This window comes from Pipistrellus kuhlii, unplaced genomic scaffold, assembly GCF_014108245.1.
Source record: "Pipistrellus kuhlii isolate mPipKuh1 unplaced genomic scaffold, mPipKuh1.p scaffold_m20_p_9, whole genome shotgun sequence".
NCBI classification, from domain to species: domain Eukaryota; kingdom Metazoa; phylum Chordata; class Mammalia; order Chiroptera; family Vespertilionidae; genus Pipistrellus; species Pipistrellus kuhlii.
In genome coordinates this window covers 19802591-19828673 of record NW_023425595.1, presented here as the reverse complement: position 1 = coordinate 19828673, position 26083 = coordinate 19802591, and the positions used below count along the sequence as shown (strand labels likewise).

Genomic DNA, 26083 nt, shown 5'->3' with positions numbered 1-26083 from the left:
TGCCTTTGCTACCTGGCGGGCAGGGGGGATTTTGGATCAGTGGGATTCGCACAAATGATTTGGCCTGAAATCCTCGCAGGTGCCAGGGCATCAGCTTTGTGGCCGCAGCTTGTCTATCGCTTACGGGAAGGAAAAAAAGAGGCAATGTGCATTGTTGAATGACAAAGGAAATGGGGCGGAAAATTAAAGAATCTCTCTACAATGGCGATGGGGACACGGGCCCTACAGCCGTGATGTGAAATCCAAAGAGGGCGGGGAGCTCGTGACTGTAGGGCTATTTCCACCCTCCTCCCCTTTACACTCCAAAAAGCCAGTTCTGCCTCTTTTCCTAGTTCCACTCCGTCAGGGAGGAGAATGTTAGCTTCCTCATGTCATCTGGTTATTGACCAGACAGGCAAATTGAAAAAATACTGACTGCAGTTTTTCGTGGAAAAGGAAAGAAAAAATTCAGATTTCAATTTGTTCCTCAGATACTGTTTTGGACCTGAGCTGCGAACATCTCTATAGGTAGACACGGGTTCATTTCAAAGCTGCCTTGATTTTTTTTTTTTTTTTTTGCACGAATTTCACCTTGTATTTGCAGGATTGCGGTGCTCCTAAGGAAATGAACAAACCACCAGCCAGCAGCCTGGAGGCGGCGGCGCTGGGCCACCAGGAGGGTTCATGCGCGCCCAGGACCAGCCCGGAGCAGGACCTTCCCGCAGCCTCAGCCACGCCGCTCGGTGTGCCCAGATCGGCTTCCACCGGCGCCCAAACTTTCCAGTCCCTCGATGCACGAGCCTGCGAGGCCGAACGCCAGGGGCTGGGGGCTTGCAAACTCAGTAGCCAGAAGCCGAGGCCGCCAGCCCCGTCCGCGGTTCTGCGGGATTTGAGCGAGGCTCATGGCGCGCAGGCTACCCCTAATGCGGGCGCAGGGCCTGGGAACGCGATGCCTTGTAAGATCCAGGCCCTCCGGGGCCCCGAGGAGGACGCGGACGTGAGTGTGGGCAAGGGCACCCTGGAGCGGAACAACACCCCGGCCGTGGGCTGGGTGAATATGAGCCAGAGCACCGTGGTGCTGGGCACGGATGGAATCACGTCTGTGCTGCCTGGCAGCGTGGCGACCACTGCCGCCCAGGTAAGCAGGTTGCTCTCGGCCAGGCGCAAGCCTCCTGCTCCCTAGGCGCGCCAGGGAAGCGGGCAGGGGCGGGTGCACGTGTGCTGATGCGGAGACTGGTTGGCAGTGTCAGGTAACGGGTGCTGACGGCAGCTTTTGGGGCTTCGGAAGCTGGCACTGCGCTGGGGTCTCCAGTTCAGGGCGGGGCGGCGGGGAAGGGGCTGTAGTGACCCTGCCCCAGGCGTAGACCTTAGGACCTGCAGCTCCCTGTCCCTTCCCAGCCTCAGTGGGAGCAGAAACCGGGCGCAGCCTGATTAAGCAATTGAGGCAGATATATTCCTACCCCCTGACGAAGACAACCCCCACTTGCCAATAACTGGGTCTTTAATTGTTTTTCTTAATTAAAAAAAGAAGAAAAACCCGGAGGAAATGCTCGTTTAAGCTTTGTAGCCTTTTCACTGTGAGTTTCCCTTTATCACGTGAGAGCTCATTTGATGAGAGATGGGTTTACAGGAGCCTGCTCCTGAAACTTAAGTTTCAAGGCTTTTCCAAAAATAAGTAAAATAAAATAAATCTGGTACCTAATTTCGTCATCATAATTTTATGTGGTTTCTCCCCTCAATTGTATAAGCTTCAGGCTCCACAAACCTGGTACCAGCTCTGCATTTTGATCCTTTATGCTCAACCAGAGGCATGAAAAACCCACAGAGCAAACCCCAATCCTGGGTGAAAGATAAGCAGCTATGACCGGTGGTCCCTTCTCCCACACAGGCTTCGTCGTCTTTCAGTTTCCCTCTCTCCTTCTCCTGCACTCTTCTTTGCTCTGTCCCATCCCACCTCCTTCAGCTCCTCCCTTCCTGCCTTTCTAATATTTCCTCCACTCCTTGGGCTCAGGGGCTAGGCACATATGCTGTGGTGGGTCCCTAAACCAGAACATCCGTCTGGATGAGATATTTTGGATTTATATAGCCCTTCTGTTTGTAGTCACTCTAGTGTTGCCTCTCTCTCTCTCTCTCTCTCTCTCTCTCTCTCTCTCTCTCTCTCTCTCTCTCTCTCTCCTTCATACACACACACACACACACACACACACACACACAGACTCATGCAGCAGGAGCTCAGCTGTTAGAGTAACTAGAAATGAACAGACACTTTGGCTCTTGTTTTGGGGGGGCCACTTCTGGAGTGTCCATCTGTGTGTATGAACTGCCTCTGGCAGCATGTGCCCACCAGTGTAACCCCAGATGGAGGCAGAATTTTGCTTCTCGTGTCTTCTTAACCTCCGCACTGCGGCAAAAGCTGCTGGAACTCCCACCCTTCCAGCTCTGGAAGAACGAAAGGTGGAGGTGGGGGTGGGGCTAGTACCTGTGGGGAGGAATGCAAGGGGATGTTAAAATGTTCAGTATAGATCAAGCCCTGCATTTGCCTGTTTTTAGCTCTGCCCATCTTTCTGTTGTTGCCTTTATGACACTCACCTCAGCCTGCCTTTCTCCCCTCGACTTCTTCTCCTGACAGCTACTTTTCATCCTCCTTGGTCTGTGGACCAGGGTGGGACATCCTGGGTTGCTAGGACAGAAGTGGATGGTGAATGAGGAGACGAAAGCCATGCAGTGGCTGGGTCCTAGAAGCTTTATGGGGTGTGGGGTGTCCTGAACATTTTCAGAGTTTTAGTTGAGGTGATTTTTCTGCTTAGTAATTAGACATTCTAGAATCAGGTATGCCCCCCCCCCAAAAAAAAACAAACAATCAAAAAAAACAAACAAAACAAAACAAAACAAAAAATCTCAGTGTGAGTTTGCAGAGGAGCTGGAAGATGCTCAGGGGAGAGCTGTTCTAAGCCCCTCATTTTACAGATGTGGACACAGAGGCTCAGAGAGAAGCTTGGGGGACTATATAGCTGGTTAATGGTGATATTTAGACCAGAATTCAAGGTGTTAAGTGTCCTATCTCTTACCATATCCACTTCTCTATTATCCCCCCTTTTTAACCCACACATCTCCCTCCTGCTCATCTCCCTTACTCCCCTCCCCCATGCCGAAAGTATCCCCTCCTCTAAATTAACCAACCAGGTAGAGCCTGCCTGCAGGCTTTGGCAGAGAAAGGAAGGCAGGGGCTCTGGCTGGCTTCAGGCATTGCAGTTCTCTCTCTGGCCAGAGCACAAGCTCCAGAGGGAGAAAGAGCTGGAGAAGGGGTGTGTTGAGAGGTTTGGGCGGGGAGGGGTGGGTTGGTTAGGGACCTGCTTGCTGGAGACTCTGGGCATGATATTGGGGCCCTGCTTGCCTAATGAACTCTTGGTCAGGGGTTGGGGATGGAGGGATCTGCTTGCGATCAATCAACTCGTTCAAGGTTTGGGGAAAGCTGCTTGCTGGTGTGTCCTGACTGCAGGATTTGGGCAAGAGGGGCTCAGGGGTTGTTTAAGGTGGATCTCAGATCAGGGTTGGGAGCCTGCTTGCAGAAAAACTCTCTGTGTAGAGTTGAGGGGTGAGGTTCCTGCTTGTAGATGCATTCCCTCTTTGGAATTGGGGTCCTGCTTGCTGATGCATCCTTGGTTGAAAAGTGGGGGCCTGCTTGCTGGGAAAGACCCTCAGCAGGGGGGCGGGGGAGGGGCTAGAGGGGACCTGCTTGCTGACCAACCTGGGGCTGTTATCCGACAATGTGCTTTTCCGCCCCCAGGAGGACGAGCAAGGGGATGAGAATAAGGCCCGAGGGAACTGGTCCAGCAAACTGGACTTCATCCTGTCCATGGTGGGGTATGCAGTGGGGCTGGGCAATGTCTGGAGGTTTCCCTACCTGGCCTTCCAGAACGGGGGAGGTATGGCTTTTCCAGTCTTTCCGCCTGTGGCGCTGTGGGGTGGGCATTGGGGGTTGGGGGAGGGACCCAGAGCCCTAGGATGGCCCCGAGGGGAGGCTCAGAACAACCTCCTCACACTCCAGCCTCAGCCCCTGAGGCAACAGGGTTAAGCCAGAGGGCAGGAGCTTCAGCCACTGTTTCACCCCAGATCCCAGAGGCTGTTACCTGGAGAGAGTTTGGGGAAGAGGTGGGCCCGCATGATTCCCCACTGATTCTGTGGGGAGGGGGTCTGGGTCCTGAGCCAAGTGTGCATTGATGCGGGGAAGTTCAAACTCTGTGTGGTGCTGGACACCAAATTCAGGATGCTTTAAGAGTATAACTTGGAAATCCCATTCTACGCGGAAGACCTTAGGAATGGGCACCTGGGTGATACTGGACGCTGGCTGCTGGTGAACCAGGTGTGAGCAGAGAGGGGCTAGGAGCTCTGCTCTGAAAACCCTCTCAGAAGTATCCCCACACATACGTCCCCTTGGACACCAGAGCCACAGTTTGAATAGCAAAATCATGTAGTCAAATGATTCCTTTCATTTGCTCTAACTGGGTGAGGAAATGATTTTGAAAGATAAGCATTGCTGAAAGGGCGAGGACACCAGTGAGCAAGCACGAGCTGCCAGGCCTCTGGGATCTGCTGTACCTCTGTGCCCTTGAAGGAGGGACACCACATCCCTGGCTGGCCCTCCCGAGGTTGAGGTGCCCAGGGCCAGTGGCTGCCCCCCCCCCCCCCTCCACTGCTGGTTGTTACAATAGGAATTTGCACCTGGAACTCACTCCCACAGCTGTTTAAACTTGACTCTCACCCCATCAGGTCAGGCAGCTTAAATTTTGTTCTGTTCTGTTTGTTGGTTTGTGTTTTGTTTTTGCTTCTTGGATGGGCTCCAGGCGGAATTTGGTGCAAAGGGACAATGGACACAGGGCAATTGAAAGGGAAAAATATGTTAATGCCCCTCCTCCCAATTCCAAATTAGGACAAGCTGACGAGTACTGATGAGGATCACAGAGCATTTGCAACCAGGGTGCCCTGGAAACCAGAAAAAAATGTGTGTGACCACCCAAATAAGGGCACCACAGCTGTTTTCCGGGTTTCCAGGTTTCCGCTGTTTTCTTAGGGAATTCCTAGACCAGGGCGGAGGAACCGAGTGAAAGGAAGGTGCTCTAATAAAGCTTTCAGTGACAGGAAGGGCAGTGGGTACAGAGGATCGCATAGGGACAGAGTTCCAGTTTGCTCAGTGAACCTGCCCTGGCTTTGCTAGCCAGGGATCGGCAAACTGTGGGGCAGAGCACACGCCCAGGTTCCGGAGCTGCAGAGCTGCACTCCCAGCCAGGCGTGAGGAGAGCCCCACTTTTCCGCACTGCGGCTCCAGGCTCTGAAGCCCTCAGCGCGGGGTGCAGAGCTCGCTGCCTCCTTCCCAGGAACAGAAGAGGATTGCACATCGTGACCCCTAATTTTAATCCTCAGCAGCCCAGTGCTGTGCCTGCCACCGGTCCTTCCTGGCCTGGAGAGTCTCTCAGGGATGTCCCTGTGACAGGAAAGGTCTTTCCTCCAGACAGGAAGTCGGGAGGAGGGTGAACAGAAAGAGGGCCCCAGGAAGGATTAGCTTCATTCCGTTGGGCACCGTGTTCTGAGCTCTGTCACCACTAGTCCTGGAATTGGCCTGACCCATGCCACAGTGCTTCCTGGCCCAAACCTTTTCAGAGATCATGGGTATTCCCCAAGCCTTCAATAAAACCCCACAGAATCTTCCAAGGGAAAGAAAGCCATAGTCTAGATGAGATGCCCACATAAATACTGTCAAGTGCTCAGGGAGAGAGATAAAGGAGATTTCTTGGAGGAGGAAGCATTTGAGTTGTCCTTGGAGAATGGAAGGGACTTCCTATGTGGAGAGGGAAGTTGAGAAGTGTGTGATGGCTGCGGTGGTGGGAGAGGAATGGGTACCTGGCCACCTGTCTGTCAAAGCAGGCCCCCGTGGCTGAGAGAAGGTGTGCAGGTAACTAGGTAAATCGGGTTGTAAGCCAAGGAGGGCTCCCAAAGTCTCGTTTCCCAGATGTAAGTCCTTGGAGGGTGGGGGTGCTGTAGAGATGGGGAGATTTCACCAAATCTGACTTCAGCAACGAGTCAAAGGTATGGACTTATGAAACACAAGAAGGGCTTAATTTTGGGACACTGAAACACTACAATTAAAGAAAAAAAAAAGACTAAAATCCAGCCAGCACACAATCCTAGTAACTCATCCAGTGGGGAATTGAAAAAAAGGAGTGTGTTTTCAGGGAACCTTTGTATTTTTTATTGTATAAGGGTGAAATGTCTTTAATGTCCCTGGGTGCCTGTGGTTGAGCTAGGCCATCAAAAGCTCTCTGGAAAAGGAGGGGGAAAGTGGGCCCAAGCCCAGCCTTGGCCTCCCAGCCCTCTCACTTCCCGTTCTCTCTTCCTAAGGTGCTTTCCTCATCCCCTACCTGATGATGCTGGCTCTGGCTGGGTTGCCCATCTTCTTCTTAGAAGTGTCGCTGGGTCAGTTTGCCAGCCAGGGGCCAGTGTCTGTGTGGAAGGCCATCCCAGCCCTGCAAGGTGAGTCCCCCTGCCTCTCAGCCTCCTTCACCTCACACTGCTCTTTCCGGCCACAGGGAGGGAGGCCTGCTTTGGTGATCAATAGAACTCATTCCTTCCTTCTCTATTTGACCAATACCACCTCTGAGTCCCACTAAAGAATGGCCCATGGTCACTTTTGGCATGTCCCATTCCTGGCAGATTGCCTCGATGCCCTTTGTCAACACAAAGGTCACCACTATGAGTGTATCCCTCTGTGCAAGAGAACCAAGATCTGTCTCTGCCTGGGCCCCACTGAAAGGATTCTGTAGAATGTGAGATGAAATGAATCCCTGGGAATTTTGCTTCCACAGGCTGTGGCATTGCAATGCTGATCATCTCCGTCCTAATAGCCATATACTACAACGTGATTATTTGCTACACACTTTTCTACCTGTTTGCCTCCTTTGTGGCTGTGCTGCCCTGGGGTTCCTGCAACAACCCTTGGAACACGCCAGAATGCAAAGATAAAACCAGACTTTTATTAGGTAAGTTTGGATATACCTACATTAGGTGAAGTACTCATTCATTCACTCATTCATTCATTCAATGAAGATTAACTGAGCACATATTATGTTTGCCTGCCTTAGGCTAGGTGCTGGGGGCACAGAGATTTTAAAAAAACAACACCAAATATACTTAATTCTAATATTTAAGGAGCTCATGGCCTAGAAAGGGGTAATACAATTTTTGTGTGTTCAGGAATAGCTGGAGTGTTTGTTTAAAAAAAAATGCAGATTTGCAGGCCCACTAGAGTCTGATTTATTAGATTTGGGGTGGGGAGAGTTGGGAAATTTGCATTTTAGCAAGGTCCCGAGGTGACTTGTATGCATAGTACAATTTGAAAAGCAATGAGGTCCAAGAGCCTAGGGAAGTGATTGATACAAGTGATTCTGGGTCTACACTTTACAAAATACTGCTCATATGGAAACAGACACTTCAACAAAAGCCCTTAGTAGACATGTGCACAATGTAATAGTAGAAGAGAGGAATTCTGCCTGGGAGACTAGAGAGTGTTTCTAGGGGTTTCAAACCACAGCACATGAGGACTTGGGAGCAGCCAGCCTATTGGGTCAAGGGTGAGTAGTAAGTGTGAGGAGACACAGACTGGTTCCTGGGCAAGGCTTCTGGTCCTTAAAACATCCTAGGCCCAAGGATAAGTACATCCGGTCCACATAACTTCTCTCCTCTGAGTCTGAGTTTTCTTCATTTGCAAAACAAACAGTAACAATGTCCTTCATCCTGCTCACCTCCTGGGATTGTGGTAAGGAGAAAAGAAATAAAAGGATATGATGATGGCAGCTGAAAAGTATAAAGCTCCACAAACTGAAGGTGCTATTTCTATCAGTCACCTTTGAAGGCTCTGGCCCTTTTACCAGGCCTGTATACAAGTGGTGTCTTCTCCCTGGGAGATGTCATTTTCCTTAAGCTGGACTGTGCTGAGGGCAGAATCCTGTGATCTCTATAGATTGGCTCTTATTGCTGGCCCCCAAATCAGCTCTTTTGTCCTTGCATATCTCAGATGTTATTTAAACCTTGGGATGTGTTTAAGAGAGAAGGTGCATCCTTCCCTCCCACCCCTCCTGATAGAGGCACATACAGTCGTTCACACAAGAGCATTTTCACACATGTGATCACGTACATACTTACCTGACCAAGCTCCTCTGGCAGAGGCTTTGAGGTAAGTCTGGAGAAGAGTGAAAACCAGGGTGTTTATGAAATTCAAACCCTGTGCACCTGGATGTGCTCAGACCTGGAGATGGGGATTTGTGGGGCTCATTAATGGTGTGAGCAGGAGTAAGTGTCTCTTAGACACTCTGGGTCTCGGTGTCCTCATCTATGTAATCTCCATGTTGATGTATTCTTAGGGTTGAGCAGTGGTTTTCTAACCGAGCTGCTGCACATTGCTTGCATACCTACTGTGTACCAGGCACTAGTCCAGGTGCTTGGAATATAGCGATAAATAAAATTCACCCGAGGAACTAACAAATTGAACGTCACTAGTGTCCATGGCAGCCCAATGGATTCAGGTGACCTGGGGATGGAGCCTAGGAATCTGTATTGTTAAGGTTCCCTGGGTACACCCAAGAGTAGGAACACTAAGGTGCAGTTTGCCCACATTCTGTTGGTCACCTCTGCAAAAGCTGCTGTCTGAGAGAACCCCCCTGGGCAGCTGTTCCTAGATTCACAACCAACACCCAGCTGCCAGAGGGCTCCCTGAAGGTGGTGGCCATGGTAGGCAAAGGGCATCTCCCAGGATGTGGGGCCTGGAATGGAGAAATATCTCAACGTCATGCCAGAGCCCAGCTTGTTCCCTCCAGATTGTGCCAGGGAGGAGAGTGCCCGCTGAAGGAGGGCTGCTGCCTTGATTCAGTGTCTGCTCCCCTGGGGACTTCCCTCAGGGACCATAGTGATCTGTGCCTGCAGCTGTCCCCCAGGAGGGATAGTAATTCAGCAACACCTTTCTTCTCTGCTAACAATATCCACCAATATTGGTGCAGCACCTTAACACTTAATGATAATACCCAACATCACTTACTACATGCCAAGCACCTTGTTAAACCCTTTTACTCATATTACCAATGTTAACATGAACAATAAACCAACATATGGCTTCCAATATTACTTTCACTTTAAAGGTGATAAAAACTGGAGCTCAAGATCATAGAGCTAGCTCTGTGGTAGATCTGGGGTTTGAACCAGTAGCTGCCTCCCAAGACTCTGGTCCTAACTACCATGCTAAATGCTTCCTAATCCACAAAGTACCTTCATAAAGGATGGCTCTGCTATTTGTAATAAGTGCCCAAGAGTTCCAAGAGGCAGGTGACGGGATCACTGTTTTGTAGGTGAGAAGGTGGACTTGAAGGCTCAGAGAGTGGGAGTGTCAGGCTGTGAGTCACAAGGTCCAGCCAGCACTGGGGTTTGGGTCTCATGACCCCTGATTCTCTACTCAGCCGGGGTTCCTGAAAAGTCCCAGGGGTTTCTACTCCCTCAGTCCTGCAGGATGTTCCCTACCTATTTGTAGCTGAGGTTCTATGGGGTAAAAAAGAAGCTTGTCTGAGTCAGAGACTCAGCAAAGGACTATACATGATTGTTCATTGCACATTTCCAGTCTTGGAAAAACATCAGAAACACACATAAAAATTTAGCAATTACTGGATAACTCCATGGTTCCAATAAATTATAGTGCATCCATACGATGAAGTTTTCTGTAGTCATTAAAAATGAATATTCATAAAATATGGAGACATCCTCACCATATTGTGTTAAATGTAAAAACAGGATTTAGACATATAGTGTACTTTTATTATTCTTAAGAAAATATGCATGGATCGAAAACATAGGAAGATGATACACAATTTGTTCACTGGCACATTTGGGGACGTTCTTTCTTTTCTTCATTATCTGTCACGGACATGTGTTTATTTTATTAAAGGCCTGGTGCACGAATTCGTGCACTAGTAGAGTCCCTCGCCCTGGCCTGCAGGATTGGGCTGAAACCAGCTCTCCGACATCCCCCGAGGGGTCCCAGATTGCAAGAGGGGGAGGCCAGGCTGATTGGGACCAAAGAGGGAATGCAGGAGGGCTACATGGAGTGTCCAGCCCATCTCACTCAGTCCCTATTGGCCGGACCCCAGCAGCAAGCTAACCTACTGGTTGGAGTGTCTGCCCACCTTGTGGTCAGTGCACTTCATAGTGAGTGGTTGAGTGGCCTTAGCATATCATTAACATATTATGCTTTGATTGGTTGAATGGACAACTGGACACTTAGCATATTAGACTTTTATTATATAGGATAGTCCTGTATGTGTATGCATGTGTGTGTGTTTTTGTTTTTGTTTAAAGCAAGCTGAGCACATAGACTAGGCCAGGGCACATGGATGGGGTATCTCTGGGTTTGTAGAGTTCCTGGTCTGGCTCACAATACTTAGGAAACTTTAAAGGCAGAGTAAAAAAACAATGCACAGGCTCCTGGTGGACTGGTACAAACCAGAAAACCTATGTAAGCTCTCAGCAGAGACAATGAACATTTCCCATTGATTATTCCTGGGAGCACATGGACAGGCTGGGCAGACCTTATCTCATTCTTGAATTTTTTCACTTGTTTGTTAAAAAGCAAGTGTGTGTGTGTGTGTGTGTGTGTGTGTGTGTGTGTATACCCCCTATCTGTTCTTCTGTGTTAGCTACACGTGTGTGTTCCCTTACAGAGGCTAGACAGAAGTAGTATTGGTCCTTTGGGGTTCTGGGGTGACTTAGAAAGATGATGATGGTCTGACTTGCAGAGACACAGGGGGCTTCAGAGCCCCACTGCTCTGATGGACAAGTCGAGAGTCCAGACAAAGGGTATCTCAGGCTCTCTCCCATCCTTCCAGGATGCAGTGTTCCACAAATAACCTCCCAAGCTCACCCTCTCCTTCAAACCCTGTAACCACTCTATCTACCCTGTGATAGCAGCAGCCCGTCCCAGGAGAGAGGGGATGAATCGCTGCTGTTGTGACCTTCAGCCATGGCAGGGAGGTATTTACCTCAGGTCCCTCTCAGCATTGCTAGGGACGCATTGCCCAGGAGCCCTGCCTCGCCATCCAGATGCTGGGACTGGGTACCAGCCCCAGAGACCCGACCTCCCCCTGTCCATGGGTAGAAGCCATTTGCCACACGTCTCTAAGGTGTATTTTGTAAGGAAGACTGTCTTCCTTAGGGGGACTGCACCATCCAGGTATCTGTAATGGAACACGGATAATCCATGCCCTGCCAAGTGAGACCAGCGACTGTTCTGTGAAATTAGGAGGCTTAGCTGGGCCATTTAAAACGGAAACCACATAAATACCATTTCTATTTCTGGAATGGCCTAATGTTCATTAGAACTTTAATTAAATGACTCCTTTTCTCCCTAGCCTTTCATGTGCTTTCATTTATTAATAATTGCCCGAGTAAAGAGAATTCCTTTCCAACAGCTTCCAATTTAGAATGATCATTATCGCCGCTCTTTGTTCAGGGTTGCTGGGCCGCAGAGCTCTCTGAAGGCTCCAGCCCAACCTGACGGCGCGGAAGCACGCTTCTGCCATCTGGCGGTGAGACGGAGTATTGCAGGAGGCTGCCGGGAGCCCTGGTGCAGTGCCGCAGGAGCACGTGACCTGGTACTGCAGGCAGCAGGGATGATCTAGACAAGATGTTGGCGAAGCGAGAAGCTGCCCGCTAGCTTGAGCTTCACAATGGCACTTTGGGAAACAAGCAGTTTGGGATTTGCTCGCATATTAGTGATCTCTTCAGTCTTAGGGGATGGGTGCATTTTTGGGCAGGAGGCCAAGAGATAAATACTGTGTTTAGGGAGGGAAAAGGGATGTGGATGGATGGTGCTTTAAGTGTCTGCATTCAGGTCACTGCTGGGGAAGCAGATGCTTCCATTAGTTCAGAGACCCCTTGCAACTCTCTGCTATTTGATTAGACTAAAGAACAAAATAGTGAATAAGAAGGCATTTTGAGGACGCTAAGAGCAGTGGTTCTCAGCCCCAGGGGCTTTGCAGGAGACATTGGGCACTAACAAATTCACCCCCAGGGAACCCCTGGGTTAGGTCCTGCTGCAGGCTCGCAAGCACACACATGATTGCTGCCTCCAATAGCCCGTGTGGGTGTGTAGAAAACAATGTCATATGTTCCTACTATGTGTCATTCATCCTGGCAGGCTGTGGGTTCAAGGTGAACGTATAAGTAAGCCTTCTGTGGCAGCAGCTCTTCAGGAGGTTTGCTTATGTCTAATTCATCTCTGCAAGTCATTTACTTTCTGTGGAGTTCTGAGGACCTGGATTGAGTACCGATTCTCTTCCTCATTAGCTGTATGATTTAAGGAGTTACTTACCTCGTCGAACCTTTACCTCAATTTTAAAACAGTGGTATGAGTACTCACCACATAGGCTGTTGTGAGCGTTACATGAGATAATGCTGCAAAGCATAAAGTGCTAAGCGCAGCGCGTACCGTACACACAGGGAGTGTATAAACGAGAACCACTGTTATCTGTGTGGATCAGGGTTCTGGGGTCTGTGACACATAAAATTCTGCAGTTCATCTCCATCTAGGTTGGTGCAGCTAACGCTTTCCTGAAGTTACTCTTCAATATTTGGCACATCTTTTTGGCTTTTGGTTTTCAATTGCTATGATATATGGGTGTATTTTCCGCATAGACGCCACCGTGTTTCCATCCTGTCCTCCCCTACAGATTCCTGTGTCATCGCTGAGCATCCCAAAATCCAGATCAAGAACTCGACCTTCTGCATGACCGCCTATCCCAACTTGACCATGGTTAACTTCACCAGCCAGGCCAATAAGACGTTTGTCAGTGGCAGTGAAGAGTACTTCAAGTAAGAGGGCTCTGTGTTACTTTCTAAGAGACCACCAGTGAGTTCATGAATGGATTTGCAGAAGGAGGTGTGGTGGCCTGAGGGGTGGGCTGCCTCCCTCTATGCCCCCCCTTCCCATTAGAGTGATCACTGAGGAAGAAGCTGTCCCCGGTTTGGCTTCTGGGCCTGGAGGTGAGAGTTGGCAGAGTGCTGGTGGGGACAGAATTGCTGCTGCTGTAATTCACCATGATGTGACACACACTTTGCAAAACCTGCATGCACTGTGATCTAAGCAGACCTTCCATTGACTAGTTGTTGCTTTTTTCTTCTGCATTTGAGAAGGAAAGAGGCCAAACGTCAGGAACCAAGTCATGGTCAAGGAGGTAAAGAACAAAATCATTTTTAAAGAACGCTTTCACCCAGTTTTGCACTTTCTACATGAGTATTGAGAGATGCTGAGGATTGATGTCCAGGGACCCTGGAAAATCATCGGCCCTCACAGGACGATTTAGTCAATTCATGGAGTTATTTTGTAAGGGAGGTCAGTGCAGGCAGCGTCCCAGCAGAGGGTACCTGAAGCATGTTCTCTAGTTAGGCCTCAAGTTGGGGGTTGTCCACTTGTGTGCTCAGGGCATTGGCAGGGGCATTTGCCTGCTCACCAGGCTAGTGAGCAAAGTACAGATGAGCAGGAGGATAGAGAAGGGCGGGGCCTGGGGCCTACTGGGCATGATGTCAGCCAAGAGCAAGGGCGGCTGCTGGTGTTCGGCTTCACATCCCTGTCTGTGAGCAGCGCAGCTAAGCTTCCATGTTACAGGTGAAGTCGGAGGTAAAGTCCAAATTGCTATGTGTCTCGCACTTTAAATGTTAGAGAACTGAATAAAATAAAATAAAATAAAATAAAATAAAATAAAATAAAATAAAATGCAGTATCAGTGGGGCCCTGGGTTGTGATGAAAAGTGCTCACTAATATCTTTACTAGTTGCCTGGCTGCCGTCAATTTCTGCGTCAGATTTCTCTTCTGTTCAGGCAGACAGAAGGGGGAGTGAGGCTGAGAGGAAATAATCCCTTTGCAGATGATACAGGAGCAGGGAGGATGTGCGTTGACTCACCCTGAGCACTGAGAAACGGAATCTGCCTGGTGGTTAGAGGAGGGTTGACCACATAACCCACGGGGTTAAGTCTGTGGTTAAATATCTGTGAATCAGCTTTCTGAGGCTGTCACTAGTCCTCTGGGACCAGTCTTCCTTTCCAAGAGTAAATGTTATTAGGAGCTTCATTCATGAGCCCTTTTTAAAAGGTGGAGTGTTTGAGGTGGCCGAGGTGCAGTGGAATTAAGTGCTTCACCCTTGAACATGGGGCGGTCCTTTCATTGCTCAGGGAAGATCTGGGAGCCCAGTTCACTTCCACCCTTGGTCACTTCCCTTAAGCTCTTTAAAAAAAAATTTATATATATATATATATATATTGATTTCAGAGAGGAAGGAAGAGGGAGAGAGACAGAAACATCAATGATGAGAGAAGAAAACCACTGACTGGCTGCCTCCTGCATGCCCCAATCAGAGACCAAGCCCCCAACCTGGGCATGTGCCCCTGACCAGAATTGAATCCAGGATCCTTCAGTTCATAGGCAGACTCTATCCACTGAGCCAAGCCAGCTGGGGCTCCGCTAAGCTCTTGAGCCCAGGTTGCCTCAGACGTTGAGACTGAAGCCCAGGTTGCCTCAGACGTTGAGACTGAAACAGGCTCTGTCACGTGGCCACTCCTGTTCAGAAAAGTGTGGCTAGGCCTTGCAAACAGCCTATCAGGTGTCACTCGGGGGCAGGGCAGGGGAGCGGGGGCGGGGCGGTGCTGCTGCCTTCAGAAAGCTCTGGGCTGTCACGTCTTCCAATTTTTAGTATATGTACTGCTGAAGCGAGCACGTGGGCTGTCATGTCTGCAGTCCCGTAGAATCTGGGTTCTGGCCGGGCCTTTGCTCAGGTCACAGGAAACCACCAACTACCCAACACAGCCCCTCATCCAGGAGGCGTGACAGGATTGCTTCGGAGTTGCAGGGATGGTTCGACTCTTTTTAAAAATATATATATTTTATTGATTTTTTTTTTTTTACAGAGAGGAAGGAAGATAGAGAGTTAGAAACATCGATGAGAGAGAAACATTGATCAGCTGCCTCCTGAACACCCAATACTGGGGTTGTGCCCACAAACAAAGTACATGTCCTTGATCAGAATTGAACCTGGGACCTTTCAGTCCACAGGCGGACGCTCTATCCACTGAGCCAAACCAGTATTGGTGATGGTTTGATTCTTACTAGAACTCACTGTCCTATAGCTGCCTCCCCTCCTTAGGAGGGAAGCTGCTTGCCCACCCTTGGCCAGTCTCCAGGCTACTGCCAGGGTCGGGGGTCTCCAGGCAGGTGGTGACTTCAGCACATACAGACCCTGACTTTTACATTTAAAACGAGATACACACGATTGGGATGGATTCTCATATAAGAGTAAAACAACAGAGAAAACACACCAAAGCCATCCTGAACAGTTTAGCGTTTCTGTTTGTGATGTGGCCTTCTGTGAAGACTTTACTCTTGGTAAGGCCATTGCGGGGAGGGGGGAGGAGAGAGTTGTGCTTGGACCCCCAAATGCCATGGAATTTGTTGTCCTCCTGGGGCATCTCATGGTGACGGTGGCGCTGACAGTCTTGTATGGAGCCTTCCCTGGGGCCATATGTGGCCTCCCCAGCACATAGTGAAGAGCAGGGTCGAATCTGTTGGTCTCTGCAGACAGCCCGGGTCAGAGAGTCCCTCACAACCTGATCTGGTCAGATCCCTGATGGGGGGTATGGTTGCCGAGCTGGCTTAAGGCTGCTGGCTCTGCTGGGAGATTAGATCCGGAAGACTTTCACCCCTCTCTCCTTCCTCTCGCCCACTCACAGGTACTTTGTGCTGAAGATTTCTGCGGGGATCGAATATCCTGGGGAGATCAGGTGGCCACTAGCCTTCTGCCTATTCCTGGCTTGGGTCATTGTGTATGCGTCTCTGGCAAAAGGAATCAAGTCTTCAGGAAAAGTAAGAAATGGGGTTTGCCTACGAGAAAGCTCTGGGACACCCAGGGGGTACTGTGTCATGAGCAGGTGCAAGAGCACTAGAAGGAGAGTCCCGAGACGTGGGTGCTGCTCAGAATCTGGCCCCGGGTAGCTGCAGGCCTCAGGAGTGACTTGACTCCTGCCTGTAAAACGGGACAATGAAACCTGTCATTCAGGGCTGTTTTAAGGCTTAAATGAGACAGATGTGCACAGAGCTCCTGGGGGCACTATGGGGAGGTTCCTTCCTTTCTGTTGGGACTGCTGCTCTGTTCAGCAGGTGGCCCTCCCTGATGTGGCTCTGTCACTCTCCTGAGCTAGACGAGTGCTGCTGGCCTTTTGCCTCTTGGTCTGGCTGCCAGGCTGTGACTGCTGCTACTGAGATGCTGGGAAAAGATCAAAATTGTGAAGGGACCCCTTCTTCTCCCCCGACCACCACACTCTCAACCCTTCATGCCCTTCTTCCAACCTCCAACCCATGTGCCCCGGTGCCCCATGTGCCCCAGCACCAACACTGACAGTCCCGCCGGGGGATCTGGGTTGAGCAAAATACTTGGCGACTTGCTGCACTGTCGTCGGCTGGCCCTTTGGAGGTGATGGGATTCCCACCCCAAGCTCAAGACATGAAGGCAGGGAGTCTGGACACTCAGGACATGCTCGAGTCACACTGTTCTTTGTGATGGTTTAGGACATGATAGCCACGGCCTCTCCCCATTTAGAATGTAGCCCTTGGTGGTAGATGGTATGGGCTTTTTGAGCAGTTTTCTTTTTAGATCTTCTTTGAGAAAGGTTGCCAACTAGGAATTGATGATCAGTCACCACCAGAAGTGATGACACTGCCCGGGAGCATGCAGATGTTAACCATGGAATCCTGGGTGAATGGTGGCTAAGGCCTCTCATTATCCCAGCTTCTCTGTGACTCAAATTCCATGAACAGGCCGTTGCTAAGCAGCGATGTCCTCCTTCTCCTGCAGGGAGATGAGCTCAGTTCCTCTTGCTCAGCGCCCTGGAGACAAGGCTGGCTCAGGGCTTTCTATGAGATCTCCCTTTTTAACTTTAAAAAATACGTTTTTATTGATTTTAGAGATAGAGGAAGGGAGAGAGGGAAGGAGGAAGGGAGAGAGGGAAGGAGGGAGGGAGGAAGGGAGAGAAGAGGGAGGGAGAGAAAGAGAAAGGAATGTGGACGAGAGAGAAACATTGATTGTGTCCTGCTTGCCTGCCCCCTACTGAGCCTGCAACCTGGGTGTGTGCCCTGTCTGTTAATCTAACCAGTGACCTTTTGGCGCATGGGACACAGCTCAACCTCTTTGAGCCACCCTGAGCCAGGGCTCATACTTCCTTTTGAGCAGCTAGAATTCCATAGGCAGGAGTGACCAGTGGGCAGCCTGAAGGTCAAATGCAGCCAGAGCTCCTTTGTGACTGAAATTCCACGAACACTGCCATCTCTAAGCAGCATGCCCTTCTTCTCCTCAGGGGCTAACAGTGCTAACCTAATTAGCTAGCCCTGGCAGGTGGGGCCTCACCTGACCACCTGTTCAGGGCTCTAGAGGGTGAGGAGGCTGCGGCCAGATGTCAGTCAGAAGGCTCAGACCAACCAGTCATTGCCACTCCTACCAAGTGTAACTCATTAGTTCAAGTTTAATTCCTCTGACAGTACTTTCTGAAATAGGTGCCTTCTGAAGCTGCCTTGGCACAGGGGACCAGTGGGCACAAAACCCCCACGCACACCTGACTCACACTTAGGCGTGCCCAGGACTTAAGCCAAACTGCAGGCCCTTTTATTTCAGCAAGATCATGATCCAAAGAGTGATCCACAGAGTGAGCATCCTCCCACACACCATGGGCCCAGACCTGAGTGAGGCAATCAAGTGCTTAAAGTTTGACATTTAAGGTGGCCCTCACTCTCAGGTTCCTGCAGGTGCCAGTTGGACCCTTAGAGTGGGTGCCTTCTTAAATTTTGGACTCTCAGCGCCTCACTCGCCTGGCCTCTTCTTAACCCTGGCCCTGCCTCATATGTTTCTGATCATGTGGTCCATGGAGGGTTATCAATGGGAAAGAAGAACGTAGGAGTTAGAAAGCTTCAAGTTTGTATCTTGGCTCCAGCTGGGAGACCTTGAGTGAGGTATTTAACCCCTTGTGAGACAGAACCTGAGCCTTCGTTTCCTCTTGAGCAAAACGGGGATACTAATAGCCGGTCCACAGAGGGGGTCATGTTCGTATATTCTCTGGTAGTGAAATGGGAAGGGTTGTCTCTGCCTGTTAGATAGGTACCAGTCTTGGGGTTTTCTTCCTGCCCCCTGCTGTCTGAGTCATGTCTTCTCCTTTGCCTCCTCCATCCTCACTCCCACCAGCCCCACGTGGTCAGGAGGTGCCCCCCCCCCAGGTGGGGTCGGGAGGTCAGTCTTCCCCTGAGATGTCAGATGCCTTTGGTTTCATAACAACTTCCGTGTAGAAAGGCTTCCTTAAGAGGAAGGAGAGAAGCAGGTTTGGCAAGAATAGGAGGGAGAGTCTGTGTCCCCCAATCTCCTAGCAATCCCTGAGCTTCTAGGCAGGAGGGAGGGGTGACTTCTGTGGAGGGTGGAGGGTGGAGGGAGGGGAGCAAGGGAAGAGATTAGGAGAGGTAGCTGTGCAGAGAAAGGAGACCAGCACTTCCCCGGTCTAGCCAGAACGAAAGAGGTTGGCCTTGATGAGTAACTGGTTTTGGAGGAAGAAATAACTTGTTTTCCTTAACCTGCATCTTGCCCCATTTCTGCTAATGGCAACACCACCCTTTCAGTTGCTGAGGACAAACATTTTGAGGTCATCCTTGCCTCCCCACTTCCTGCCCCTCATTCTGCATTAAATGGGTCAAAACATCCTGTTGGCTCACCCTGCAAAACATTTCTCCTAGCTCCTGCAAAACACTCTGGTTGGAACCATAGTCCTTCCCTGCTTGGATTACAGCCATGGCCTCCAACAGCGACCCCTGCTTCTGCCCTGGTGCCCGCAGTGTATATGCCACCGAGCCACCAGGTGTGGTTCAAGTGTTAGAGCAGGTCACCCCTCTGCCCAAATTCCTGCTGCAGCTCCCATTCCCCACCCAGTAAAGGCTCTACAGGATCTGACCCTCCTGTTCCCACCCCCCACCTGCCCATCACCACCCCTCTCCTGCCCTCTGCCCTCTGCCCTCTGCCTGCTGTTCCTGCCGTGCTCTGCCCCAGATACTCTGGCCTCCTGGCTGTTCCTGGGTCAGGTGCAGTCCCTTCTCAGGGCCTCTCTAGCTGTTCCAGGCTCCAGTGTTCTCCCAGATACCAGTGGCTCACTTTCACATCCTTCAAAGCTGGGCTTTTCAATGAGGCCTCCCCTGCATGTCCCACCCCCTTTGCTTTGCTCTACTTTTCCCTTTTCCACACATCACCTTCTAATATGCCACGAATGGTATTATGATTACTCCTGGTTGCCTGTCTCCTGTTCTGGAATGTAAGCTATTTGAGGGTACGGGCCTTTGTTGTGTTTACCCCACATACTTAGTGAAATGATCCCAAGAGTTATGTCTTAATCTCACCACCACCCCCAACCCATTCCCTGCAAGTTCCCAAATCTGTCCCGAGCCCTGAGATCCCAGTGTTTGCCAGTCCCTGCCACCCTGGAGCCTCCTTGCCAGGCCCAAAAGCCTGAGCAGCCAGTGCATGGTGGGATCTCTGTCTCCCTCCCAGGGCAGGTGCCCAGGATGGAAGGTGCAAGTGGGACTGGAGTGGCTCTGAGCCAACAGTGCTCACTGAATGGTTGTACATGCCCACCCCATGGATCAGAGAGGGTTTGGTGGGCCAGGATGGAAGCTCAACTTCAGCCTTCCTGGTGTCTTTTAAGGCACCTTTGGGTTGCCACTGGCCTGTGAGCTGAAGGTTGTCAGTGTTATCAAGACTGGTGAGACCCAGGCAAGACCAAGTGGCACTTGTATTTTGAGGGCCCCCAGGCCTGTGCCCCTTTGAATGGACTGTCCCATTGTACTCTCCCAGCAGCGCCAGTGAGGAACATGCTGCTGTTATCACCACTTTGCAGGTGTGGAAACTGAGACTCAGAGAGGATAAGTCACTTCTCCAGGCAGCCCAGCTCATAAGTGAAGGAGCTGGGATTTGAACGTAGGCCTGTGGGACTGTAGAACCTGTCTCACCACCTGCTCTTCTCTTATATACCAAGTCCTGATCCCAGGCCCTTCCTCCATTCCCAGGTTTGATTGACAGATAAGGAAGGAAAGCATCCCCATCCCTATCCAACCACAACCCCCAAGTTCTGCTCTTATTATTTCTCAAATGCTTCTTGACTCTGTCCCTTCCCTCCTCTCCAGAATCTGGGAACATCTTTCAACTGCTAGTCAAGGCCTCCTGTAAGGTGGAGTGATCACATGGTCCATGGAGGGGCATTAATGAGAAGGAAGAACATAGGAGTTCTTCATCACTCTTAGCCTCAATCTTTTATTTTGTCCCACCAGTGATTGGAGCTTTGCCCTCAGACATCTGCTTGCTCACTCACTTCTTTTGCCTTCCCCCTCTCCTCGCCTTACTGTCCTCCCAGATCCAGCTTCTGCACCATCTCCATGAACCTGTTAGTAAACTCCCAGGTTGAGCACAGTGCCCTCCCCGGATGTCACCGTGTCCTGGGTGTATGGTTTAGCCCATTTTTCTGATGCTGTCTCTGAGTCTTCCAGGTCATGAGTCCCTGGATCCTCATGCATCTAATGCCTGGCATAGTGCCTGGCTCATGTAGGTCCTCGGTAAACGCTTGTTGAACTTAGTTGTATCTAATAACCATCTATTAAAAATCAGACACTATGCTGAGGTTCATTTGATCTTCCCAATCACTTATTTTTAAGAAAGATGCCCTTGTCCCTATTACAGAGGCAGAAACTGAGATTCAGGGGGCTCAGTAGCTTGTCCAGGCTCTCATGGCTTCTCAGAAGAGCATTGCCAGGGATGCTACTCCATTTGAACTGAAAGTGTCTGATCATCAGATCAGGGGCCTTCACCAAACAGGGCGTCTATGAATAAGGATGGGAAGCTTACGCTAAAAGGATTAGTCTCTAATGGTGGAATCGGGACCTCAAGCAGAGGGTAGGGTAGGAGTTAGGGAGGCAGCTGTCCACTCAGCTGCTGGGTGGGGTGAGATCTCCCATAGCCGTTCTCACTGGGGGCTGACTCACCCATAGCCTTGGGTGTCCTCTCACAGACTTTATTTCGGGTTCCCTCTGGGTCACCTTTGGTCCCAGTGCCTTCCCCGTGTCCCCAGCCCCAGCAGAGTTTGGGGAGACTACCCGATGCCCTCCCCATCGGGCACCCGTGTCCAGGGGCAGGTCCCATCCTGCCTCTGCTGATGCTCCTCAGGCAGCCGCTGCAGGCCCGCCCCACCCAGTCCTCTGTTGCATGGCTTTTCTAGGTGGTTTACTTCACGGCCACGTTCCCGTATGTCGTGCTTGTGATCCTGCTCATCCGAGGGGTCACCCTGCCCGGAGCTGGCGATGGGATCTGGTATTTCATCACACCTAAGTGGGAGAAGCTCACGGATGCCACAGTGAGCTTACAGTTTTGTTTATGACACACCTGGAAGTCGGGGTGGGGGGTGGGGGGGGAAGAGACTGGGGGGATGGCACATGGGGGGGGGACTCAAGCTGGGACACTCTTCGACAGAAGGGGTCAGACCTCCTCCCACAGGGCATCTCACTGTCCCCTTGACAAAGGCCTGCCAATCTGGGAATGGCACACACTCAGGAAATCCTTAATGAGAAGTGGGCAACTGGGAGTCCTCAGATTCCAGGAATGGTTGTCCTACATTTGTGGTAGCAGCAGAGGCCGGAATGAAGAATGAAATCCCCTTAATAGCTTTGGGCCACCTCACACCACTTATCTGTTACTAATTATAGATGGAGTTTTGCTGGTTGGAAAATAATAGCACTTAGGCAATTCTATTTTAAAGGGCCCAGAGGCATTTGAATACTTGCAGCACATGCCACATGGCTATAGCCGTACACACTTGCACTTACTCTTTGCATATTCTGCACAGATTCCCAGAACAAACCTCCACATGAGGGGTGCTGTGTATTAAGAAGTGAGTTTTCTCACCTTAAAGAAATATGTGCTTTTCCAGAATATGTGAAGAGCACGAAGCTAGGAGTGAGTTTGCACATAACAGAAACGCCCAGGTAAAAGTTGACTTCACTTGCATGCACTGAAGCAGCCCAGTGGTAGACAGTCAAGCATTGGCTGGGCAGCTCCAGGTATCACCAGGGGCCCAGGCTCCCATCTTCCTGCCTCACCATCTGTGGCTGCCAGAGTTCCAGCCATCACAGCAGCATTCCAGGTAGCACAGAAGGGCGAGGAAAGGGGCAGAGATAGGACCCTCACTCTTTAAAAGTACGGAAACCCCGGAAGTCCCACATCACACTTGATTTTCACACCCTTGGCCGGACACTAAATGCTATGATCATCCTCTTCTAGCTGCATATCCCCTTGATGCGAGGAGGTGGTTCTTTAGCTGGACAAGTGGCTGCCTTAAAAAAACCTACAGCTTTGAACTTTCTCTTTGCGTATTTTAAGCACAATTTTAAAAACTGGATTTAATTTACAAAAAATGATGGCAGGTCCATCATACGAATCATGTAAATCTCCAGCTCACACTATTGAGTGGCCTTCTGGAGTTTTATGAGGACAATTAAAAGAAATCACCAAGAGAACAAAGAGGCGATGCAAGCCAGGTTCAAGAAGCTCGTGGCTTATAAACCCCCCTCCACCGTGGCAGACACAGCTTTGCTACAAAAGGGGCCTCAGAAGTTCAGGTTTTTAATGGCAGTTGTAATCTGTAGAAATGTTAGTTTTAAAAGGCTTATGTTGTTTATCCACCGACATATATCTTGCTGTTGCACATTGGTTTCTTTTTTAGAGTGATTACAGCTAAAGAAGGGACTCTCCCTTCGGTATAGTTTTCCATGGGAGGTAATGGAAAATAGAACATGTGCGTAGTTTATTGAGTTCCTCTCCTTTGGTTAGAATGGAGCTGAAATCTGCCAGGTAATTCACGGCCTTTTTGGCATTTGGCACCAATGAGATTTCTCATTGCATCAATGCCAAAGTCACCTCGTGCCCGACCGCCTTCGCCTGGGGCAGGGGTGAAGCCAGGGGCCAAGCAGACACCCCGGCCTGGGTCAGCTGCTCTCAGTGACCTTCTCCTCTTTTGCCTGCTAGGTGTGGAAAGATGCTGCCACTCAGATTTTCTTCTCTTTGTCTGCTGCCTGGGGAGGCCTGATCACACTCTCTTCTTACAACAAATTCCACAACAACTGCTACAGGTACGTGGCAGCCTTTTGAGTCCCAGTGGCAGCTGGCGAGGGGCCTTAGGGTCTGGGGACAGAAAATGGACTGAGGCCACACCCTCACCCTGCACCTGAGGAGAGCCAGAGAGTTGCCCTGGCACAGGTGAACCCTGCTCAGGCCTGGCTGCTGGCTTCCAGTGGCCTGCACTCCGACTGCACTGCTGACCCTGGCATGTGGGATGGAGAGTCTCTCTGTAGGCTGTGTGCAGGGAGTCGTGTCCTGTGATGGTTGTTCTGTCAGCAGCCCAGTCCCTGGGCCCAGCTGTATGGGAGTCACTGGTGAAGTCTGGTCATTCAGTCCCTTTACAGATGTCTTTCTAGAGACCCTATTAAAAAAGAGCACCTTGGTGATGCGTGTGTTAATTAACTCGATGATAGGGATCCTGTGACAATGTCTACATATATATTAATAATCACATTGTACACTTTTAATATAATACAATTTTTATCTGTCACCTATACTTCAGTGAAGCTGAAAAAAAATGCAAATGTTGAGTCCCCCTCCAAGATCTATTCATCAGCATGTCTGGAGGTGGGCAGGCCCAGGAACCTAAAGATCCAGGCAAGATCCTCAGGGGAGTCAAGGACAGTGACGTTTGGATAGTGTGATGTTAGGGACGCCGTGGAACCCAAAGACCCCGATAGACCCTGACCGGTTCCTGCAGGAGATGATATTTATTGAAAGTTAGACAAGTTATGACAAGCAATAGAAAAATAAGGCCCTTTTCTTGGGGAGCTGTAAAAGGGGAAATAAAGAAGGAAGAAAGGAGGAGGAAAGAAGAATAGAGGGGAGAAAAGGAATGAGGGAGGGAGAGGAAAAAGAAGAAAAGGAGGGTGTTGGGGAAGAAGGGAAGAAAGAAGGATGGAGAGAAGGATGTATCTTGGAGTCAGACAGACTTGTATTTGAGATTTCTTCACCATTTACTAAAACTCCAAGATGTGGGCAAGGAATGCCACTTCTCTGAACCATTGCTGTCTCATCTATAAAATTCAATTATATTTTGTTGAGCAATAGAGATGATGTTTGCAAAGTTTTCAGAACAATGTTGTGCACATAGTAGGTGTTCACTAAATGGCAGTTATTATTATTATCTATAATAATAAAAGCATAGTATGCTAATTGGACCCAACAGCTGAATAATCTTTCGAACATCCTTCTGGATGAAGCTGTGGCTGCGGGGGCTGAGGCAGAGGCAGAGGCAGAGGCAGAGGCAGAAGTGGTTACGGGCAATCAGGCAGGCAGGTGAGCAGTTAGAAAAGATCAGGCAAGCAGGCGAGTGGTTAGGGGCAATCAGGCAGGCAGGCAGGCAGGTGAGTGGCTAAGGGTGATGAGGCAGGCAGGGGAGGTGGTTAGGGGCTATCAGGCAGGCATGCAGGTGGGTAGTTAGGAGCCAATGGTCCCAGATTGCGAGAGGGATGTCCTGGAATGCAAGAGGGTGCAGGCCGGACTGAAGGACCCCTCCTCCCCTGTGCACTAATTTCATGTACTGGGCCTCTAGGTTTTAGTAAAGTATGGGATATTTTGTGAACCCAGAAGAAACAGCTATAGTTAAGCTGTGGCCTAGGATGGCTGGGATGGCCTCACAGGAGTGAGATCTAGGCTGGGCCAAATTTCAACAGTGCAGGCAGGAGGAAATCTTTACAGGTGGCAAAGGACAGTTAGAGGTGGAGATGAGTGGGAATGAGTGACAGGGACATGGGGCGGGGCAATGGGATTGGAGCTGATGCTGTGTGCACAGGTGGCTGGAGAGAGCCTTTGGAATTAGTCTGCTGTGGCTGCCATAGCAAATACCAGTAGTGCCTGACATCAACCACAGAATTTTCTCATAGTTCTAGAGGCTGGCAGTCCAAGACCAAGATGTTGACAAGGCTGAGACCTCTCCCCTTGGTTTTTAGATGTCTGTTTTCTCCCTGTGTCTTCCCATGGTCCTCCCCCTGTGCGTGTATCTGTGTCCTAATCTCCTCCTCTTATAAGGACACCAGTCACACTGGACTAGGGTCCACCCTGATGACTTCTTTTTAACTTAATTGCTTGTTTAAGGATCCTGTCTCCAAATACAGTTACATTCTAAGGAACCCAGGGTTAGGAATTCAACATATGAGTTTTAGGGGCACGTAGTTCAGCCCATAACTGTGGTGTCAGACTATGGTGTATGGACTTCTTTGGCCACTGCTGCTCACTAGCTTGTAACCGAGAATCAGTCTGAACATTGTCCCAGCGGGAAGCATTGCTCTGTGCTTTGTTAGAGATGAGGCAGTGTGGTGTGGCAGAAGGAACACGGGCAGTGAGGCAGGGAGTCTGGATTCAAATCCCGACCTACCCTTAATTAGCCATTACTTCCCCCTGGGCTTCACTTTCCTCATCTGTGAACAAGGGGCCGGACAAGGAGGGTTGTTTACTGAGCAGTTGCCTGTGCTGGCCTCTGGGCTGTGCAGGAATCATCTCCTTCTGTCCTCACAACAGCTGTGAGGGAGGCAGGGCCATGGTCTCCATTTAAAACCAGAGTGGGAGGCTCCATCTTGAGTCTAGGATGGCTGGGCAGGGCAGGCTGGGAAACTGCAGCCTGTTGCCAGCAGAGGGCGCTAGTCTCTCTTCCCTCTGCTCACCCTTGCCTTTTTAGCCAGGGTGCCCCAATCCAGTTATCACCATACTTTGGTGGCATTTTATGGTTCCACTGCCTTCTCTCATCCATGGTTCCTGTCCCCAAAAGGCCCCACCCCCTCCATTTCTGCTCTGATGAACAGACTTGCCTCTGTTAGTTCGCAGCATGTGGAGCCAGAGGCACCAGGACGGGGCAGTTAGG

At 50.3% G+C, this 26083-nt stretch overlaps 1 protein-coding gene across 1 annotated transcript in view; it reads left to right on the top strand.

The window, feature by feature from the left end:
• The first annotated feature begins 588 nt into the window (after positions 1 to 588).
• Positions 589 to 26083, top strand: part of SLC6A5 (solute carrier family 6 member 5) — a 41560-nt gene continuing 16065 nt past the window's right edge. The window contains exons 1-8 of the mRNA XM_036427933.2: positions 589 to 1117; positions 3767 to 3905; positions 6376 to 6507; positions 6840 to 7013; positions 12741 to 12882; positions 15791 to 15923; positions 21350 to 21484; positions 23152 to 23255. Coding sequence (XP_036283826.2) covers positions 605 to 1117; positions 3767 to 3905; positions 6376 to 6507; positions 6840 to 7013; positions 12741 to 12882; positions 15791 to 15923; positions 21350 to 21484; positions 23152 to 23255 — 1472 coding nt within the window. The 5' untranslated portion in view covers positions 589 to 604. The remainder of the gene's footprint in view (positions 1118 to 3766; positions 3906 to 6375; positions 6508 to 6839; positions 7014 to 12740; positions 12883 to 15790; positions 15924 to 21349; positions 21485 to 23151; positions 23256 to 26083) is intronic.